General features: G+C 32.6%; 1 protein-coding gene and 1 pseudogene across 4 annotated transcripts in view; both read left to right on the top strand.

Annotated features, from left to right (window-relative positions):
- ZNF280D (zinc finger protein 280D) overlaps positions 1 to 16,362 on the top strand; it is a 102,034-nt gene that overhangs the window by 77,677 nt on the left and 7,995 nt on the right. For all 3 annotated transcript variants that reach the window (XM_081132302.1, XM_081132303.1, XM_081132305.1), the window contains exon 18: positions 3,272 to 3,317. In XM_081132302.1, coding sequence (XP_080988428.1) covers positions 3,272 to 3,317 — 46 coding nt within the window. The remainder of the gene's footprint in view (positions 1 to 3,271; positions 3,318 to 16,362) is intronic.
- LOC308564514 (large ribosomal subunit protein eL42 pseudogene) lies at positions 11,257 to 14,154 on the top strand (annotated as a pseudogene). The gene is made up of 2 exons: positions 11,257 to 11,298; positions 13,855 to 14,154. The product of its transcript is annotated as a large ribosomal subunit protein eL42 pseudogene (transcript).

The following is a 16,362-nucleotide window of genomic DNA, read 5'->3' as shown; positions in this document are numbered from 1 at the left end:
TTCATTGATTGTTAGAGGGGGTTAAGGGGGGCTGGAAAGAGAAAGAAACAGAAACATTGATGGGCTGCCTCGTCCCGTATTGCACCCTGACTGGAATCAAACCCGCATTCTAGGTTTGTGCCCTGACTGGGAATTGAAGCCATGACCTTTCGGTGTACAGGACAACACTCAACCAACCTAGCTACACCGGCCAGGGCTTTGCTCTTGCTGCAAACCAAGTTCACTGTAGTGTCTTCACTGCTTCCTCACCTCTTTCACTTTCATAGTAGCGTAGTCCTTTCTTAATACAGCCACTGAGTCATAGAGATGTCTTTTTTCTAGCACTTTACAATTCTGTAAACATTTGCTTCAATATGTTTTCTTGACAGTGAACTTCTTGAAAGGAAGGACTGTGTCTTAATTTTGGACTGGAACTCTTAGCACAATACCTGATATATGTGCAACCCGGTAAATGTTTAGCTCAGCTACCCTTTCCATACATAATACCTATTAACACCTCTCAGAACAAATGATCAGAAATGGTGTACTAGATGTTTTACTATTATTTATTAGTATGATGGTCAGTATCTTAAATTTAATCCTGAATGTCTAAGTGGAGGGTATTGAGAACTGGTTGACTACTACTGGCTACTTGTACAACCTCTTTCCAGCTTTTTTATAGTATGCTTACAAGTATTCTTAAATTGAGAATTAAATTTTGAAAATCAGCATTGAAATTTTTGGCTTTTAAATGTGATTGGAAAGAAAGTGTGGGCTGGCTGAAATGAATCTGAACATTTCCCCCCTTATAGCTCCTTTCCCCATACCATGGTATGTTTAGAGTGTGAATGAAACTTCAAAATAACACACTAATGTAATTGACCCAAAATACTCATTTTACATGTAGCCTTGAATTGGTCATCTGACCTGCAGAATAATGCAAGTAGGAACATTTATTTCATTTTCAGCTTCAGAGGGAAAGGATTGCTCTTGAGAAATAGGTCAGAAAGATTTATTTTAGCAGGTTTATATACGGTAGAAAAATTACTTATTTGCATTCTTGATCTCTAATGATTTGTTGCTGAAATTGATCACCTGTCCTGTTTTCTTTATGTTGAAGTTTTAAGTAGTGTTTGTTTTAAATGCTATGCTATGTTTTTCTACAAAATATTATGGCAACATTCACAGGTAAAAAGTGTAATCATGTAATGGTAGGTCCTTAGTTCAGAACTTTGAGCTTAGCAAATTTCACTGTCTTCTACCAGGCAACTGAATATCTCAAATGATAACTATTCCAGCAAGTATCTTTAATGAATAAGAATTACAGGTAAAAACTTTTTTCTTTTCAAAAAATGTTAATGATATATTCATAGTGTATTGTAATTTGTTAATCATAAGTATGCTTTTATAGTTATAGAAATGTAGTACTGTACACATTTTAGTGGTGAATGTGATAACTCAATGAAATTTTGTATAGTATACTTTTCTAATGTGTTTTTTTTTTTTTAGATTTTCCTAAATGTTTTACTGGTTATTATAATTCTGTTCCTTAAACTGCGTACCAGTATGGTTAAAACACAAACAAAATTGGCATCCCAATTTTGATAAGCCTCTTAATACTAGTTATTTCAACAATTTATTTTGTTCTCATTTATTAGTTTCTTAGCCAGTAAAATGAAGAATAATAAAAAAATAAGTCTTGTTACCAGCCTCCCTTACAGAGATATTAGAAGAACTCAATGTCTCCAGTTGAAATCAGTAATAGTAACACATGCTTAATAGCTTTCATTTTAATTGCTGCATAAAATCAATTTATTAGAATAGCCATCTGTCACAATGGTTAGCATGATAATATTTCTTAAGAATACAAGGTCTTTGATAACATTTTCAACAGTAGGCTGAAAAAGAAAAGGCTTTTATAAAATACTTTTAAGTTGCTTTGTGACCAATTTGTTCCAGTTTTTCAAACCGAGTTTAAGATTATTAAATGCTTAGAAATAAAAATCAATTGTAATTTATAAATTTATTTCAAAACTTCATTAACCTAATCCCTTCTTTTTGTTTCATCAGACTAATTTTTGTTTTTTCTTACTACTTTATACATGTTATTCTTAGAACTATTATTTTCCCATATAAAATCATTAAAGCAGTGAAGTTGTACTGTACCTAGATGTTATTTTATCTTTATGCATATTATTGTTCACAATTATTGTTGAGAGAATTTATAAATCTTTAACCTGAAAACAATTGACATTTGTGCATTTTGTTCATTTTCTGTACAGACTTTATTTGTTTACATTTGTTTAGTAATTTAGTTCTAATTATTTTAATGTATTACCATTATAGTGCTTATGCAAAAAAGGATATGCTCTATTTTAAGTTATTTGCGATTTCACGTAATAACTAAAACACAGATAAGTAATTGTACACAGTTAAATTTTTAATTAATATCTAGTAAGGCATTAGCATTTTATAGTCCTAATTTTTAAAATTTACCCTCAGAGAATAGATAAAGAAGGGAGGTGTTTCCTACTTCCATATTTCAAATACTATGAGAGTAGCTTTTAGCGTGGTTGACACTCTATCCTACTAGATGTCTTCATTTGTATTCGTGAAATTTAAGTTAGTATAGATGTTGCTAATGTTAAATATATTAATACTTAAGAATAGCTACTAAACCTTCATAAAGTTATGAAATACTCAACTCTGTATTAATGACATTTCAGATCAGGTAGGCCCCCTACTTATGCAAATTTTAATATATAATATCAGCAAATAATATTTACTCATCATAGTTTCTGAAATAAAAATAGTTTTGAAAAGTTAGCTTTTATATTGAACTGATTATTTTAAAAGGTTCTATAGGTGGCATATGCCTTAGTTAATGTAATAAGTTACAATTAGTATAGTTTTAGAAATCAAGAAGTTTAAAAAAGTTATAGTTAATATTTGAGCCATGCTTATCAAGGTTTTTAAGAGAATATATCCTACAAAATTCTAAATTTCTGTGATTTTATCACCTCTAAAGTAAGTTAATTGTAATAGATACTAAAATGGCCTAATCATAATGAATTTCACCATAGATAAAATATATTTTCTCACTTTTTAAGTCCTTTAATAGTCAATACTAATGCATATCATATATATTAACCATACAGCCTACTTTTATTTTTTAAAGAGTAAATCTTTTTTTGAAATTGTTTTAGTTATGTTACGTTGTTTATTTAAATTGTATTGTTTTATATGTTTCCATTGTAATTATAAAAAATTCAATACTTATTTTGTTTTCAAGATTAAAAAATGAAGCACCCACTAAGGAACAAAAACCTGTGTCTGAGGTAAATTTTATCATATTTTATACCTTAAAAGTTTATACATTGGATAGTATTATTGGTGTGTATTATTTGAAAAAACATTTTAATTCAATGTGCATACTCCGGTAACAATTATTGGCATGTTATCAGGAAAAAAATTGAGATTTTAAAAAATTTTCATTAGATATAATAATATCTAATCCTAAGTAAAATTGTAAGGTGATTTATTTTGACAAAGACATTATATATTTCACTTGCCTGTTTAGTTCAATTAGTGTGCAATGAAAGTAAGTTTATGATTTAAAAATCCTGAAATCAGTAAATCCTCAAATATTTGGTACACTGGAAAATTAATCTTTCCAGATGATATAATTTTGGGGGGAATTTAGACTCTCAAATATTTAATTTTTTAAATGGAAATATTTTGGATATATAGTAACTATGCTTTAGCTACCTTTAGGAGGTACTGTGAATATAACATTCAGGGTTATCATATTAAATGTTATTTACTGGGCAGTCTAGTCTAATAAATGAGAAATTTCTAATTTCTAAAGTTAGAAATAATTTTGCTCAAGTATTTGCTTTCTTGATGTTACTTTTTAAAAATATTACTTAATATTATTTGTGGGGTTTTTTCCTGAATATAAGGAAGTGAGGCAGGTTTAACATTTGTCTTCTACAGTGAATAAAGTGAAACCCAGGCAGAAGTAGCAGCCTTCTTCCAAGTGGCTTTTTATTATACCACAGAAAGTTTTCTTTTGTATGAAAGGTTTTTAACTACAAATATATGTCGTTAATAGATAATAGGATATTTTGGTTATCTGTTTATTCTTGAGTAGTTTTGGTAGTTTGTGGTTTTTAAGGAATTGGAACATTTAATCGGAGATGTTGAATTTATGTGTAGAGAATTGTTTATTATTTTAAATGTCTGTGGATTCTGCAGTGATTAATCCTCTCTTTCATTCCTGATATTGGTAGTTTTTGTGTTCTTTTTTTTCTATTGTTGTCATGTATTTTAAATTACTTATAAGGACAGAATACAGTGTTACTGTTTTTGCTTTAGTCATTTATTTTGTAGAGCAATTAAAAACTTTTAAAAATAATATTACATTTACCTTCATGTCTACTATTTCCAGTAGTCTTCATTTCTTTATGTAGCTCTTCTTTTCTGGCCAGTGTCATATTCTGTTGGCCTAAAGAACTTCCTTTGCTATATTTCTTTACACATCTACTGATAATTAATTCTTGCATGCTATTTTTATGAAAAAAATTTTCCACTTTTTAAGGATATTTTTTGTGAGTATAAAGCGTTGATAGTTTTGTTTCTTTTTTTTTGAGCAATTGAAAGAAGGCATTTTATTCTCTCTTGGCTTGCATATTTTCTGATGAGATGTCTTACTGTAATTTTTATCTTTGTTTCTATATCTGTATGTAATACGTCATTTTTCTTTTGTTGCCCTCAAAATTTTATCTTCATTTTGTCTTTAGTCTTCATTAGTTTGAACACGATATGACTTAAGTTTGGTTTGTTCATTTATTTATATGTTTATCTATTTTTGTATTTATTTTTTGCATTTGTCCTGATTGGTGTTCTCTGAGCTGTTTTGTATATTCAATTTCTGGGGTTCCAGTTTCACTTGTGTTATATCATTGGATGTTAGTCCCTGTTCTTAGATGCCCGTTCTGGTTTCTACACCCCATTCCCCCTCATCCCCCCAACACACACACACACACACACACACACTCTCACTCACACACTTCTCTTTGTATTTCAATTTGGGTAATTTCTGTCTATGGACCTATTGATTGATTTTTTAGTTGTGTCAGGTCTACTGATGAGCCCGTCAAAGGTTTGTTTCTTTTTAAACTAGAGTGGTACCTCGGTTTTCTAATGTAATCCGTTCCAGAAGACCCTTCGAGTTCTGAAATGTTCAAAAACCAAGGGATCAACAGACCATAGCTAGACCTCAGGACCTTGCACACAGCGGGAAGGCGTGTGGCTTGTTTGAATTCCGAGGTATGTTAGAAAACCGAAGCATTTATTTCCAGGTTTACAGTGTTTGTAAACCAAAATGTTCGTCAGCGGAGACGTTGGAAAATCGAGGTACCACTGTATATCTTTATTGATTTCAGAGAGAAGAAGGGAGAGGAGAGAGATAGAAACATCAATGATGAGAGAGTCATTGATCAGCTGCCTCCTGCACGCCCCTCACTGGGGATCGAGCCCGCAACCTGGGCATGTGCCCTGACTGGGAATTGAACTGTATCTCCTAGATCCTAGGTCAGTGCTCAACCACTGAGTCACACTGGCAGGGCCAAAGGCATTTTTTATATCTATCATTGTGGATTTTTTAATTTGTTTTTTTAGCATTAGCATTGATTCTAAAATTCCCATTCTAGTCATGCATGTTGTCGTCCTTTTTCTACCAAAGCATTTAACATACTAATCATAGTAATTTAAAATTTTCCACCTGATAGTTCCAACAGCTGGGTCATATTTCATTTGATTCTGCCCATTGCTTTGTTTCCTGATAGTGTATCTCCTCCCCCCTCCCCCCCTTTTCTGTGTGTTGTATAATGTTTGTTTGAAAGGTAGACATTATATGTAGGACTCAGATAAAAGTATTTATATCTGAAAATGGGCATGCCTTTTCTTAGGTTAGGTCATTAGTGTGGGGTTTGGATCCATGCAGTAGTGAGTGGACCTGGGTTTTGATTTTCTTATTGCAGTGGTTACCCTCAGTGTACCACAAAGTTCAGTTCCCTCAGAATTTATTTGTGCTTGGGGTGGACGTTATATTGCTGGAGGTTTTCTTCTTAATGTCCTTGCTCCATTCTCAGTCTTTCCCTGTGAGACTGAGCTTCAGAGGATCTCTCTCTCTCCACTCTTGCCTGCCTTCCATCTGTAGTGTTCTGGCTTGTTATTTGGTGTTTACTAGCCGGATGGTGGGTAGTGGGAATGGGGTGATGTTCTCTGTTGTTCTGAATTAGCTTCATCTTAAAATGACTCATTGTCTCTGGATCTTGAAGATACGATTTTTTCCTTCCATCCGCAGCCACAGCCATTCCCTACACTCATGGGGTGACAGGGTTTGTCTCTCTTTTTTCCAAATATGTAAAGCCGTGAACATGAAGAAAATTTATGAATCCATAATTTCATAACATCATCCTTTGCTTGTTTCCTGAGGCATTCATACTTGACTAGAATAAGTCATTGAACTCTTAGTATCCTTTTATTGCCATGTTTCATCTGTGTTGAGTAAAACCAACCATTTCATACATAGACCAGATTTCTTTATGTTTATTTTTTGTTAAAAGAAAAACGGCTATGCTAAAGGAAGCCATATTGAACATTGTTGGTCCTGATACTTCTTTCAAGTATATATCTCATGTGAATAGTCCCTTGGGTAGATCCAGGTGTTTAAGTATACATGGGATATGTTGGATAACTTGAGTTAATCTTCAAGATTTTTATCAGGTGCATTGTAGTGGAATCAGTGTTGTCCTACTCTGGTAATATTTTACTTATTATCACTATTTAATTTGTATAGTTTTTCATTTCCATTTAAAAATTAATTCCTTTCATATGCTAGATAGTGTTTGGAATTCATATGATACAGTGGCTCCTAAAATAGCCCCTCTTCTGCTACACTGTATATTCTATACACTGCAATATTATACTGCTTTTATAATATATATATATCTTTTATTGATTTCAGAGAGAGGAAAGGAGAGGGAGAGAGAAACATCAACGATGAGAGAGTCATTGATCGGCTGCTCCCCCCCGCATATCCCCGCTGGGGATCAAGCCTAGTATACTGCTTTTATTTCTTAACTCATTATATATCATGACTCTTCCACTCCAGTCTGATGGTTAGTTAGTTTCATTGTAACTAAGTAGGATGTAAGAGAGAAGAGGTAGGTACAGATGATTTTCTCTTTCCTTGCTTCCTTCCTTAGCTATTAGGGAATACTGGACGTGATGTTCCAGGAGTCTTCATATTGGAAAATAAAGATTAATAAAATTATTTCCCTAACCTCAAAGTGGTCAGAATCTAGGAGGACAATTAGACATGAGAGAATTACAATCCAATAAGATTAATTACCATGTATCTCAGGTATACTAGGTATACCAGGAGTCCCTTCAGGGTGACTTTATTATGTTCTCTCTTTTTCTTATTATTTGTCTGTGAATTCAAACATATACATAAATATGTAGAATAAAGGCTTCCTGTTATTTCATTAATGAAATGGCAAATTAGCTTTAGTCTTTATAAGACTACATGAGATTGATTCTCCATAAAGAATTTCTAAGAGTTTTGTTTTTGTTCTTTTTTTTTCTTTCTTTTGATTTGTAACTTTTTCAGGCTTTTGAGAGTTTCAGAATTTGTAAACTTTATTTTTTTTTAAATCAAATTAAAAGTTAAAAAGTTGTGCTAGAATGTTTATCATAAAAGCAGTTGTTAATCTGCTCCACCCTTTTTCATCAAACTCTTTAGAGGCAGCCATTTTCAACTCTTTAAGCAGTTTGATCTTATATTTATCTCCATATTTATAAATAATATAACCATATATTATTTTATTGATTTGTCATTTGTTTGACACAATGACTGACTTCTTACAATTAAAAATTTACTTCTCTAGAGCATCATCCCTCCTTTCTTTTTTCCCCTACCACCAGTGAGTCCCTCACCTCTGGTACAAAATTTAAAGGGCTCCAAAATTTCAATAATCAGATAAGTAGTATTTTTATTTAATATTTTAAACAATCAAAATTAATGCAAAATAATCCATGATGAACACAACATCAAAATTTAAATTAAAGATGGGATCCAACTCTACTTTTTGACCCTAAGAGTCATGCACATAGGGGTTACAGGCACAAAAATGTCTCACTTGCCATTTTTTCTGATGGCCTTTGTTCAGTTATGAAGGAAGTTTGACAAGTTGTTTTCATTGTATCTGCAATCCATAGTACTGCTAAGTAAAAGGGAATTTCAATTTAATTATATATACCTGTCTGTGTGACTTTTTACATTATTATTAAGAGCAGTAAGGTAAACAATACAAATTTATTTGTAACATTTGACCTTTGGCAAATGAAATTTGATCCAATATCAAATTTTTCTGAAAAAGTACTTTGTACCAGGAAATTTTGTACTTTCTTCACTTAAAACCATTGTAGTTTGCTGTTTTTCACTTCCTTATATAAAAAAAATTTTTCACTACTTTTTTTTTTTTTACCAAATTTGTCTGGAAACTTGGTATGTTAATTTTCTGTTGTTTGTAATTATTACTTTTGTATTTTTCAATCAAATGTTTATGTACATCTATTTAAATATTATAATTTATTTGAATTATGTTAATGCATATAAATCAATTAAGCGTTCATTATATTTAAATATGTATTAATTAAAAATATATATATTTACAATTTATACTAAGAATTCTTAAGAACCAATATGACACCTAAGAAGCCAAGTGGTGCATTGTTTAGAAGAAGAAAAATGCAGGCAGAACTTTGTCAAAAGTAACAAATTTGTCTAGAAAAATACAATATTCCAGCTACTTAAAATGATGAAGTCCTCAATTCATACTGTTAGAATAGAATTACCGTAAAATTTGGAGTTAAATAAATAATTTTCTTCTAATTGTAAGGAAAAAAAATAAGCTGAAATGAGAAATTTCAGAAGCTAGTGAATATAAGCATGAGCAAAAAATAATATGCTATTTGAAATAAATTTTAGTAATTCTTTTTATCATGGCCACCTATTTCTGATGAAATAAAAATGATTTTAATGGAGCATAGGCCCATCCAATGACAAAATACAGATTTTAGGGTATCTGTGTCACTTGATGGGCAAAGATTTTCAAAAGATGAGTCTTTAAAAAATAGTCTAATGATGAGATGATTTATTGTGATTGGCTCATTTATTCCAAAGAATCCTTGCTTTCATTTTGTTTTCCATGCATACTTTTAAGGTATAATACAACAGAGTCCAATATTTGTAACTCAGACAATGGTTTCAAAGATTGGAAGAATTTTTAATCACAAAGAAGTATTTTTAAAATCAAAATCAACATACAAAAGTATGTTGTGTTTCTATATACTAATAACGAATTATTAGAAAGAGAAATGAAGAAAACCATCTCATTTGCAGTTGCATCAAAAAGAGTAAAATACGTAGGAAAAAATTAACCAGGAGGTGAAAGATCTGTACACCAAAAGATATAAGACATTAATGAAACTGAAGAAGTCACAAACAGAAAGATATTCCATGCTTATGAACTGGAAGAATTTAAATTGTTAAAATTTAATTAGGTATATATACAATATCAGTAAGTTGCAATATAAAATGAGCACTATATTTGGGTCTTTTGAAACTTATTAACAAAATGGTATTCAGAATTATAAAATTATCCTGGCCACAGTAGCATCCTGCAAAAGAAGTGTCAGTAATCTGAAGGTTATTTAAAATTGAAAATTAGATAGTTAGATGTTGAAAATATTATTGATGTGTTTGGTTACATTAAAGCCAGAAAAGTAAAGTGATAATTCTGAAATGAAACTTTTAAAGTTAAACTACTCTTGTGAGTTCAATAAACCTGCTTTCCAATTTTTCAACTAATTTCTGGGTAGTAGCCTTTTTCTAGGGTTCTGGGAAGATGGCAGAGTAGGAAGTATCAGGAAATCCGTCTCATCAACTAGACAATAATTGCACCAGCAGAATCTGTCTGATGTAACTATTTTTGGAACTCAGTAAAGTCTGTTGAAGGCTTGCAACTTCCAGGGAAAGACTTGGACAGAAAATTGTAGTTAATTTTGGTCAATTTAAGCATTAATCACAGTGGCAGCTACCTGTTGCCAACTTCTGGCCACATGGCAGACAGTTGTGCACATGTTCCTGGATCATCTTGTCCACTGCTTATAAGAACTAATGGACAAAAAGGACCTAGTACTCCAAATATTGGGGACCTGTGCTCTTATCACTGATTGTTGCTTATCACAGAATTGCAGACCAAGAGAGGTAGACAGTCAGTGTTGTTGCACCTCCCCGTTGTTGCATGCCCCTCCCCCTTCACCTGAAGTGACTTCTATGGGATTTAAAAGAACATTGCTCCTCTCCTGCTTTATTTCTTGCTTTTTTCCCTTTTAGGAGTCAGACATTAAAGATTAGGACATTCAAAAACTGTTGCATATATGGTTAAAATTGGAAAGTGATTGCATATATCCAGGGAAAGGCTCAGAAAAGACCTGAGAAGACCTTAGTATTACACCTCAGGCTGATCCTGTGGGTAGAGACAGCCTATAACAACAACAACAAAAACAGTAAATAATAACAAGAACAGCAAATGCTGGGGAATAAGAAGAATCTGATTTCCAGAGTTACCACATTGTTAGATTCAAATGTCCAGTGTTCAATAAAAAAATCACAAGGCATGCAAACAGGCAAGTATGGACCATTCAAAAGGAAAAAAATTCAATAAAAACTGTTCCTGAAAAAGACCTACTGGCAGATATACTAGATAAAGAAATTAAAACAATTGTCTTAAAGGTGTCCACAGAACTAAGGGAATATGTGGGAAATATCAAGAAAACAATGTGTGAACAAAATGGAAATCTCAATAAAGAGAAAAACCTAAGAAGAAACCAGAAAAAAATGCTGGAGCTGAAAAGTACAATAACTGATAATGAAAATTTCACTAGAGGGATTCAAAGGCAAATTTGAGCAGACAGAAAAAAGAACCAGCGAACTCGAAGATAGGAATGGAAATTATTGACTTTTAGGAAAAGAAAGAAAACAGATTGAAGAAACGTGAACAGAGCCTACGGGAGCTGTGAGGCACTGTCAAGCAGACCAATATACACATAATGAGAGACTCAGAGGAAGAAGAGAAAGAGAAATGGACCAAGAGCATATTTGAAGAAATGACTGAAAACTTTCCAAAGTTGATGAAAGAAATGAATGTAAACATCCAAGAAGCACAATCAACTTCAAGTAAGGTGAGCTCAGAGACCCACATTGAGACACATTATAATCAAACTTTCCAATGCTAAAGAACCTTGAAAACAGCAAGAGAGAAGTGAATCACCACATATAAGGGATCCTAAATAAGATTTTCAGTAGATTTCTCATCATAAATGGAGGTCAGGAGGCAGTGGACCATTATATTCAGAGTGATTTTAAAAACTCAAGTCAAATCCTGTATTTGGCAAGACTGTACTTCAGAAGTGAGGGAGAAATTAAGACAATCTTACATAAACAAAACCTGAGGGAGTATGTGATTACTAGACCTGCCCTGAAGGAAATGCTCAAGGGAGAAATTCCAAGTTGAAATGAAAGGACACTACATGTTAACTCAAAGATGTGTGGAAAAATAAAGATCTCAATAAAGGTAAATACATGGGCAATTATAAAAGCTAGTATTATTGTAACAATGGCTTCTAATTATTTTTTGTTTTCTACATGGTTAAAATATGAATACATTTAAAGAAAAAAATTATTAGTGTCAAAGCTGATTTTACTATAACTTTGGTTTATATCTCTAGATCTTGTTTCCTACATAATTTAGGAAACTAATGAGTTTAAAGGAATTATTAGTCTATGTTTTGAGGGACCTAATGCGTAAAGCTATAATCTTGTGACAACAATTGAAAGGGTTGGGGATGGAGCTGTAAAGCAACAGAGTTTTTGTGTAAGTTATTGATGGTAAGCTGGTATAAGTTCAAATAATTACATTAGGATGTTAAATCTAATTAATCCCCATGGTAACCACAAAGAAAAGTGCTATACTGTGTACACAAAGGGAAAGGAGAAAGGAATTTAAACATTTCACTACCAAAAAATAAAAAATCGACTAACCACAAAAGAAGTTAATACAAGAAATGAAAGCCAAAAAAGCTCTAAGGCATATAGAAAACAAATAGCACAATGACATAAGTAAGTCCCATCCTATCAGTAATTAATTGAAATGTTAATAAAGTCTCCAAATAAAAGACAGAGGTTGGGAAAAAACACTTGATCCAACTATATGCAGTCTACAGAAGGCTCATTTGAGATCCAAAGACAGAAGTTGAAAGTAAAGAAATGAGCCCAGCCAGTATGGTTCAGTGGTTGAGCCAGGAGGCCATGATTCAATTCTGGTCAGGACACATGTCTGGGTTTCAGGCTTGATCCTCAGTAGGGGTCATGCAGGATGCAGCCAATTGATGATTCTCTCTTACCATTGATGTTTCTCTCTCTCCCTCTCCCTTCCTCTCTCTGAAGTCAATAAAACATTTTTTCTTAAAAGTTAGAGAATGAAAAAGATATTCTATGCAATAGTAACCAAAAGAGAGCAGGGCTTTACTAATATCAGACCAAATAGGTGTTAAATCAGAGAGTTTACAAGAGAAGAAAAAGGACATTATATATAGGGGTGGGCAAAAGTAGGTTTACAGTTGTAATACAAATAATAGAATAATAAGTAATAATACAAGAATAAACACATACAACTATAAACCTACTTTTGGCCACCTCTGTATTATTAAAATACAGCAAGAAGATATATATATGACAATTATAAACATGCACCTAATGGCAGACCACCAATATATATGAAACAAAAACTGACAATTGAAGGGGGAAATGCACTATTCTACAATAATAGTTGGAGATTTCAATACCCAACTAATAATAATAGAACAATTAGACCTAAGAAATAGAAGTCTTAACAGCATAAACCAACTAGATTTAACAGACATGGACACTCTCTGCAACAACAGAATACACATTCCTCTCAAGTGCAAATGGGACATTTTCCAGGGTAGAACGTATGTGAAGCCACAAATTAAGTCTCAAAAGATTTAAAAAGACAGATATGTAGACTATCTTCTCTCATCACCTCAGGATAAAATTAGAAATCAGCAACAAAAGAAAAATTTACAAGATTCTGGAAATTAACACACTTTAAAACAACCAATGGATCAAAGAAATCACAAGGGAAATTAGAAAGTACTTAGGTAAGAATGAAAACAAAACATAACATACTAAAACTTATGGGATACATTTTGCAGAAATAGGGAAGCTCATCCTAAAATTTATGTGGAAACTCAAGGGACCTCAAATAGCCAAAACAATTTTCAAAAAGAAAACAAAAACAAATATACTTTCTGATTTCAAAACTTACAAAGTTAATAGTAGTCAAAATAGTGTGCTGTTGGCTAAAACGGACACATGGAGTAGAATAAAGAGCCCAGAAATAAACCCTCACATATATGGCCAAATGATTTTTTACAAGGGAGCCAAGACCAACTTTTAAGCAAATGGTGCTGGGAAAACTGGTTATTCCCATGCAAAAGAATTAATTTGGACCCTTACTTGACACCATATATAAACATTAGCACAAAATGGATCAAGGATCTAAATGTAAGACCTAAATCAATAAAACTCATAGAAGAAAACAGAACAAATGCTTAACAGCATTAGATATGGCAATGATTTTTTTTTATGTGTGTGTATCACACCAAAGGCACAGATAACAAAAGAAAAATATACAAATTGGCTTTCTGTGCCAGTAGCTCTCTCGCCGGACTTTCTGTAGTAAGTGTGGCAGCATCAACCCCACAAAGTAACACAGTACAAGATGGGCCAGGATTCTCTGTACGCCCAGGGAAAGCGGTGTTATGACAGGAAGCAGAGTGCCTAACGCGAGCAAACTAGCTGATTTTCTGCAAAAAGGCTAAAACTACAAAGATAGTACTGAGGCGTGAATGTGTTTAGCCCAACTGTGTGGGTCTGAGAGAATGCTGGCTATTAAGAGATGCAAGCATTTTGAACTGGGAGGAGATAAGAGAAAGGACCAGGTGATCCAGTTCTAAGCTTTATATTTTGTTTTATTATGTGACAATAAAATCTTGAGGATATGTTTAAAAAGAGAAATAGACAAATTGGCCTTCATGAAAATTAAATGTTACATATCAAAATGCACTCTCCATACAATAAAAAGGCAACTCAAGGAATGGGAGAAAATATTTCCAAATCATGTATCTGCTAAGGGATTAAGATCCACAATTATAGAGAACTCAAACTCAACAACAAAACCCTGGTTTATTGGAAATATCAGGGAGACACTTTGTAAAAGTATATGATTGTCTAACCACTATTCTGTACACTTGAAGCTAATACAAAATAATATTGAATATAAACTCTAATTGAAATTTTAATTTAAAAAGGCTAAAGAACTAGAATAGAAATTTCTCCAAAGAAGATATACAAATGGCCACTAAACACATGAAAAAATGCACAAGATTACTAGTCATCAGGGACTTGCAAATCAGAACTACAATTACATACCACCTCACACCATTAGGGTGGCTACTATAAAATAAAAAAGAATATGACAGGTATTGATGAGGATGTTGAGACATTGGAATCCTTGTGTATGTACTGTTGGTGAAAATGTAAAATGGTACAGCTACTATGGAAAACAGTGTGGCAGTTCCTCAAAAAATTATATGATCCAGCAATTCCACATCTGGGTATATATCCAAAAGAATTCAAGGCAGGGACTTGAAAAAATGTTTGTAAACCCATTTTCATAGCAGCAGTATTCACAGTAGCTAAAACATGGAAGTAACCATGGGTCAATCAATGGATGAATGGATAAGCAAAATGTGATAAATACATGCAATGGAATATTCACCCTTAAAAAGGGAGCAAATTCTGTGATATGCTACAACATGGATGAACCTTGAGGATATTATGCTAAGTGAAATACACCAGCCTATAGACAAGTACTGTATATTTCATTTGTTTAGTTTTATGTGTGCCTAATGCTGTTTTTTAAAATGTTGGTATGTATTTGGTAATGTTTTGGAAGTGTTCTTTCCAAATGTTCACATACTCAAACAAACAAAAAAAAAGTTGGAGTGACTGTAGATCTCCTCTCAGACCTGCTTCATGTTAAACTAGTTGCTTTCTAAACCTGATGCAGTTTGTTGTGTTAGGATTTTCCTTCCTTGTGTTGGATGTTCTGTTTTCTGAACCATGAGTTCTTTTCTTGGCTTACTTTTTATTTTGATGAAATGTGTACCTCTAAAGGGGTATATCTTTTTTCACTCCTTGCGTATCTAAAACTGTGTTTACTTGAATGGTAATTTGGCTGAAGTATACAGAAAACAGTTTTACAGTGCAGCTTTGAAAGTATTGTTTTTGGCAAGCCTCATGCCATTCTTGCTCCAGTTTCTTTGTGTGTAGGTTCTTTTGTTTTTTCTCTGACAACTTTAATAATTATCTGTATCTCTGGTGTTTTGAAATTTCTTAGTGATATGTTCACCCATCATCCTTTTTCATTCATTATGGCAAGCATTAGATAAGTCTTTGTAATTGGGATATTTCTGTTTGGGGGTTAAGTTTTTTGGTATTATTTCTTTGGTAAAATTTCACTGTCATTTTCTCTGTTCTCTCTTTTTTTTGAAACTCCTTTGATCTGATACTGTACTTCCTGCATCAGCTCCTCTAATTGTGTGATATTTTCTTTTTGCCTTCTATCTTTTGTCTTCTTAGTTCAGTCTTCTAAAAAATGTTTTCTAAAATATTTTAGTTGCCATATATTTAATTTTGAAACGCTCTGAGTTTTTTGTTTTTCAGTCTTTCTGTTTTCATAGTGTTTTTCTCCTTGTTTAATGGATGTAACAATACCTCATACCTCTCTGGGGATATTAAATGTGTATTAATAATTATATATATGTGTGTGTATATACATACACACACACATACACAAACACATATCTTCTTCTGTTCTCAGCAATGTCTCTCCTGTCTCCAAGCCCCCTGCTTCATTCCTTTTTGTGGATTTTTATCTTTCTGATATTAAAGGATGTCTTCATTGTGTGGTGATCCTTAGCTGTTCATACATATTAAAGAATGAAACACTAAAAAGTTCATCGAAAACTCTATGGTTTTGGATGTACAGGGCTGTTTTGTATAGCCATACATGTTGTGCACTCCGAACTCCAAAGGGCACTATTTTAGTACTCTAAAATATTGATACTTATATTAGAAATTAAAATTGTGAAAATTTTAAA

The sequence above is a fragment of the Miniopterus schreibersii genome (genome assembly GCF_964146895.1).
Source record: "Miniopterus schreibersii genome assembly, chromosome: 1".
Lineage (NCBI taxonomy): Eukaryota > Metazoa > Chordata > Mammalia > Chiroptera > Miniopteridae > Miniopterus > Miniopterus schreibersii.
This window is presented reverse-complemented; position numbering and strand designations above follow the sequence as displayed.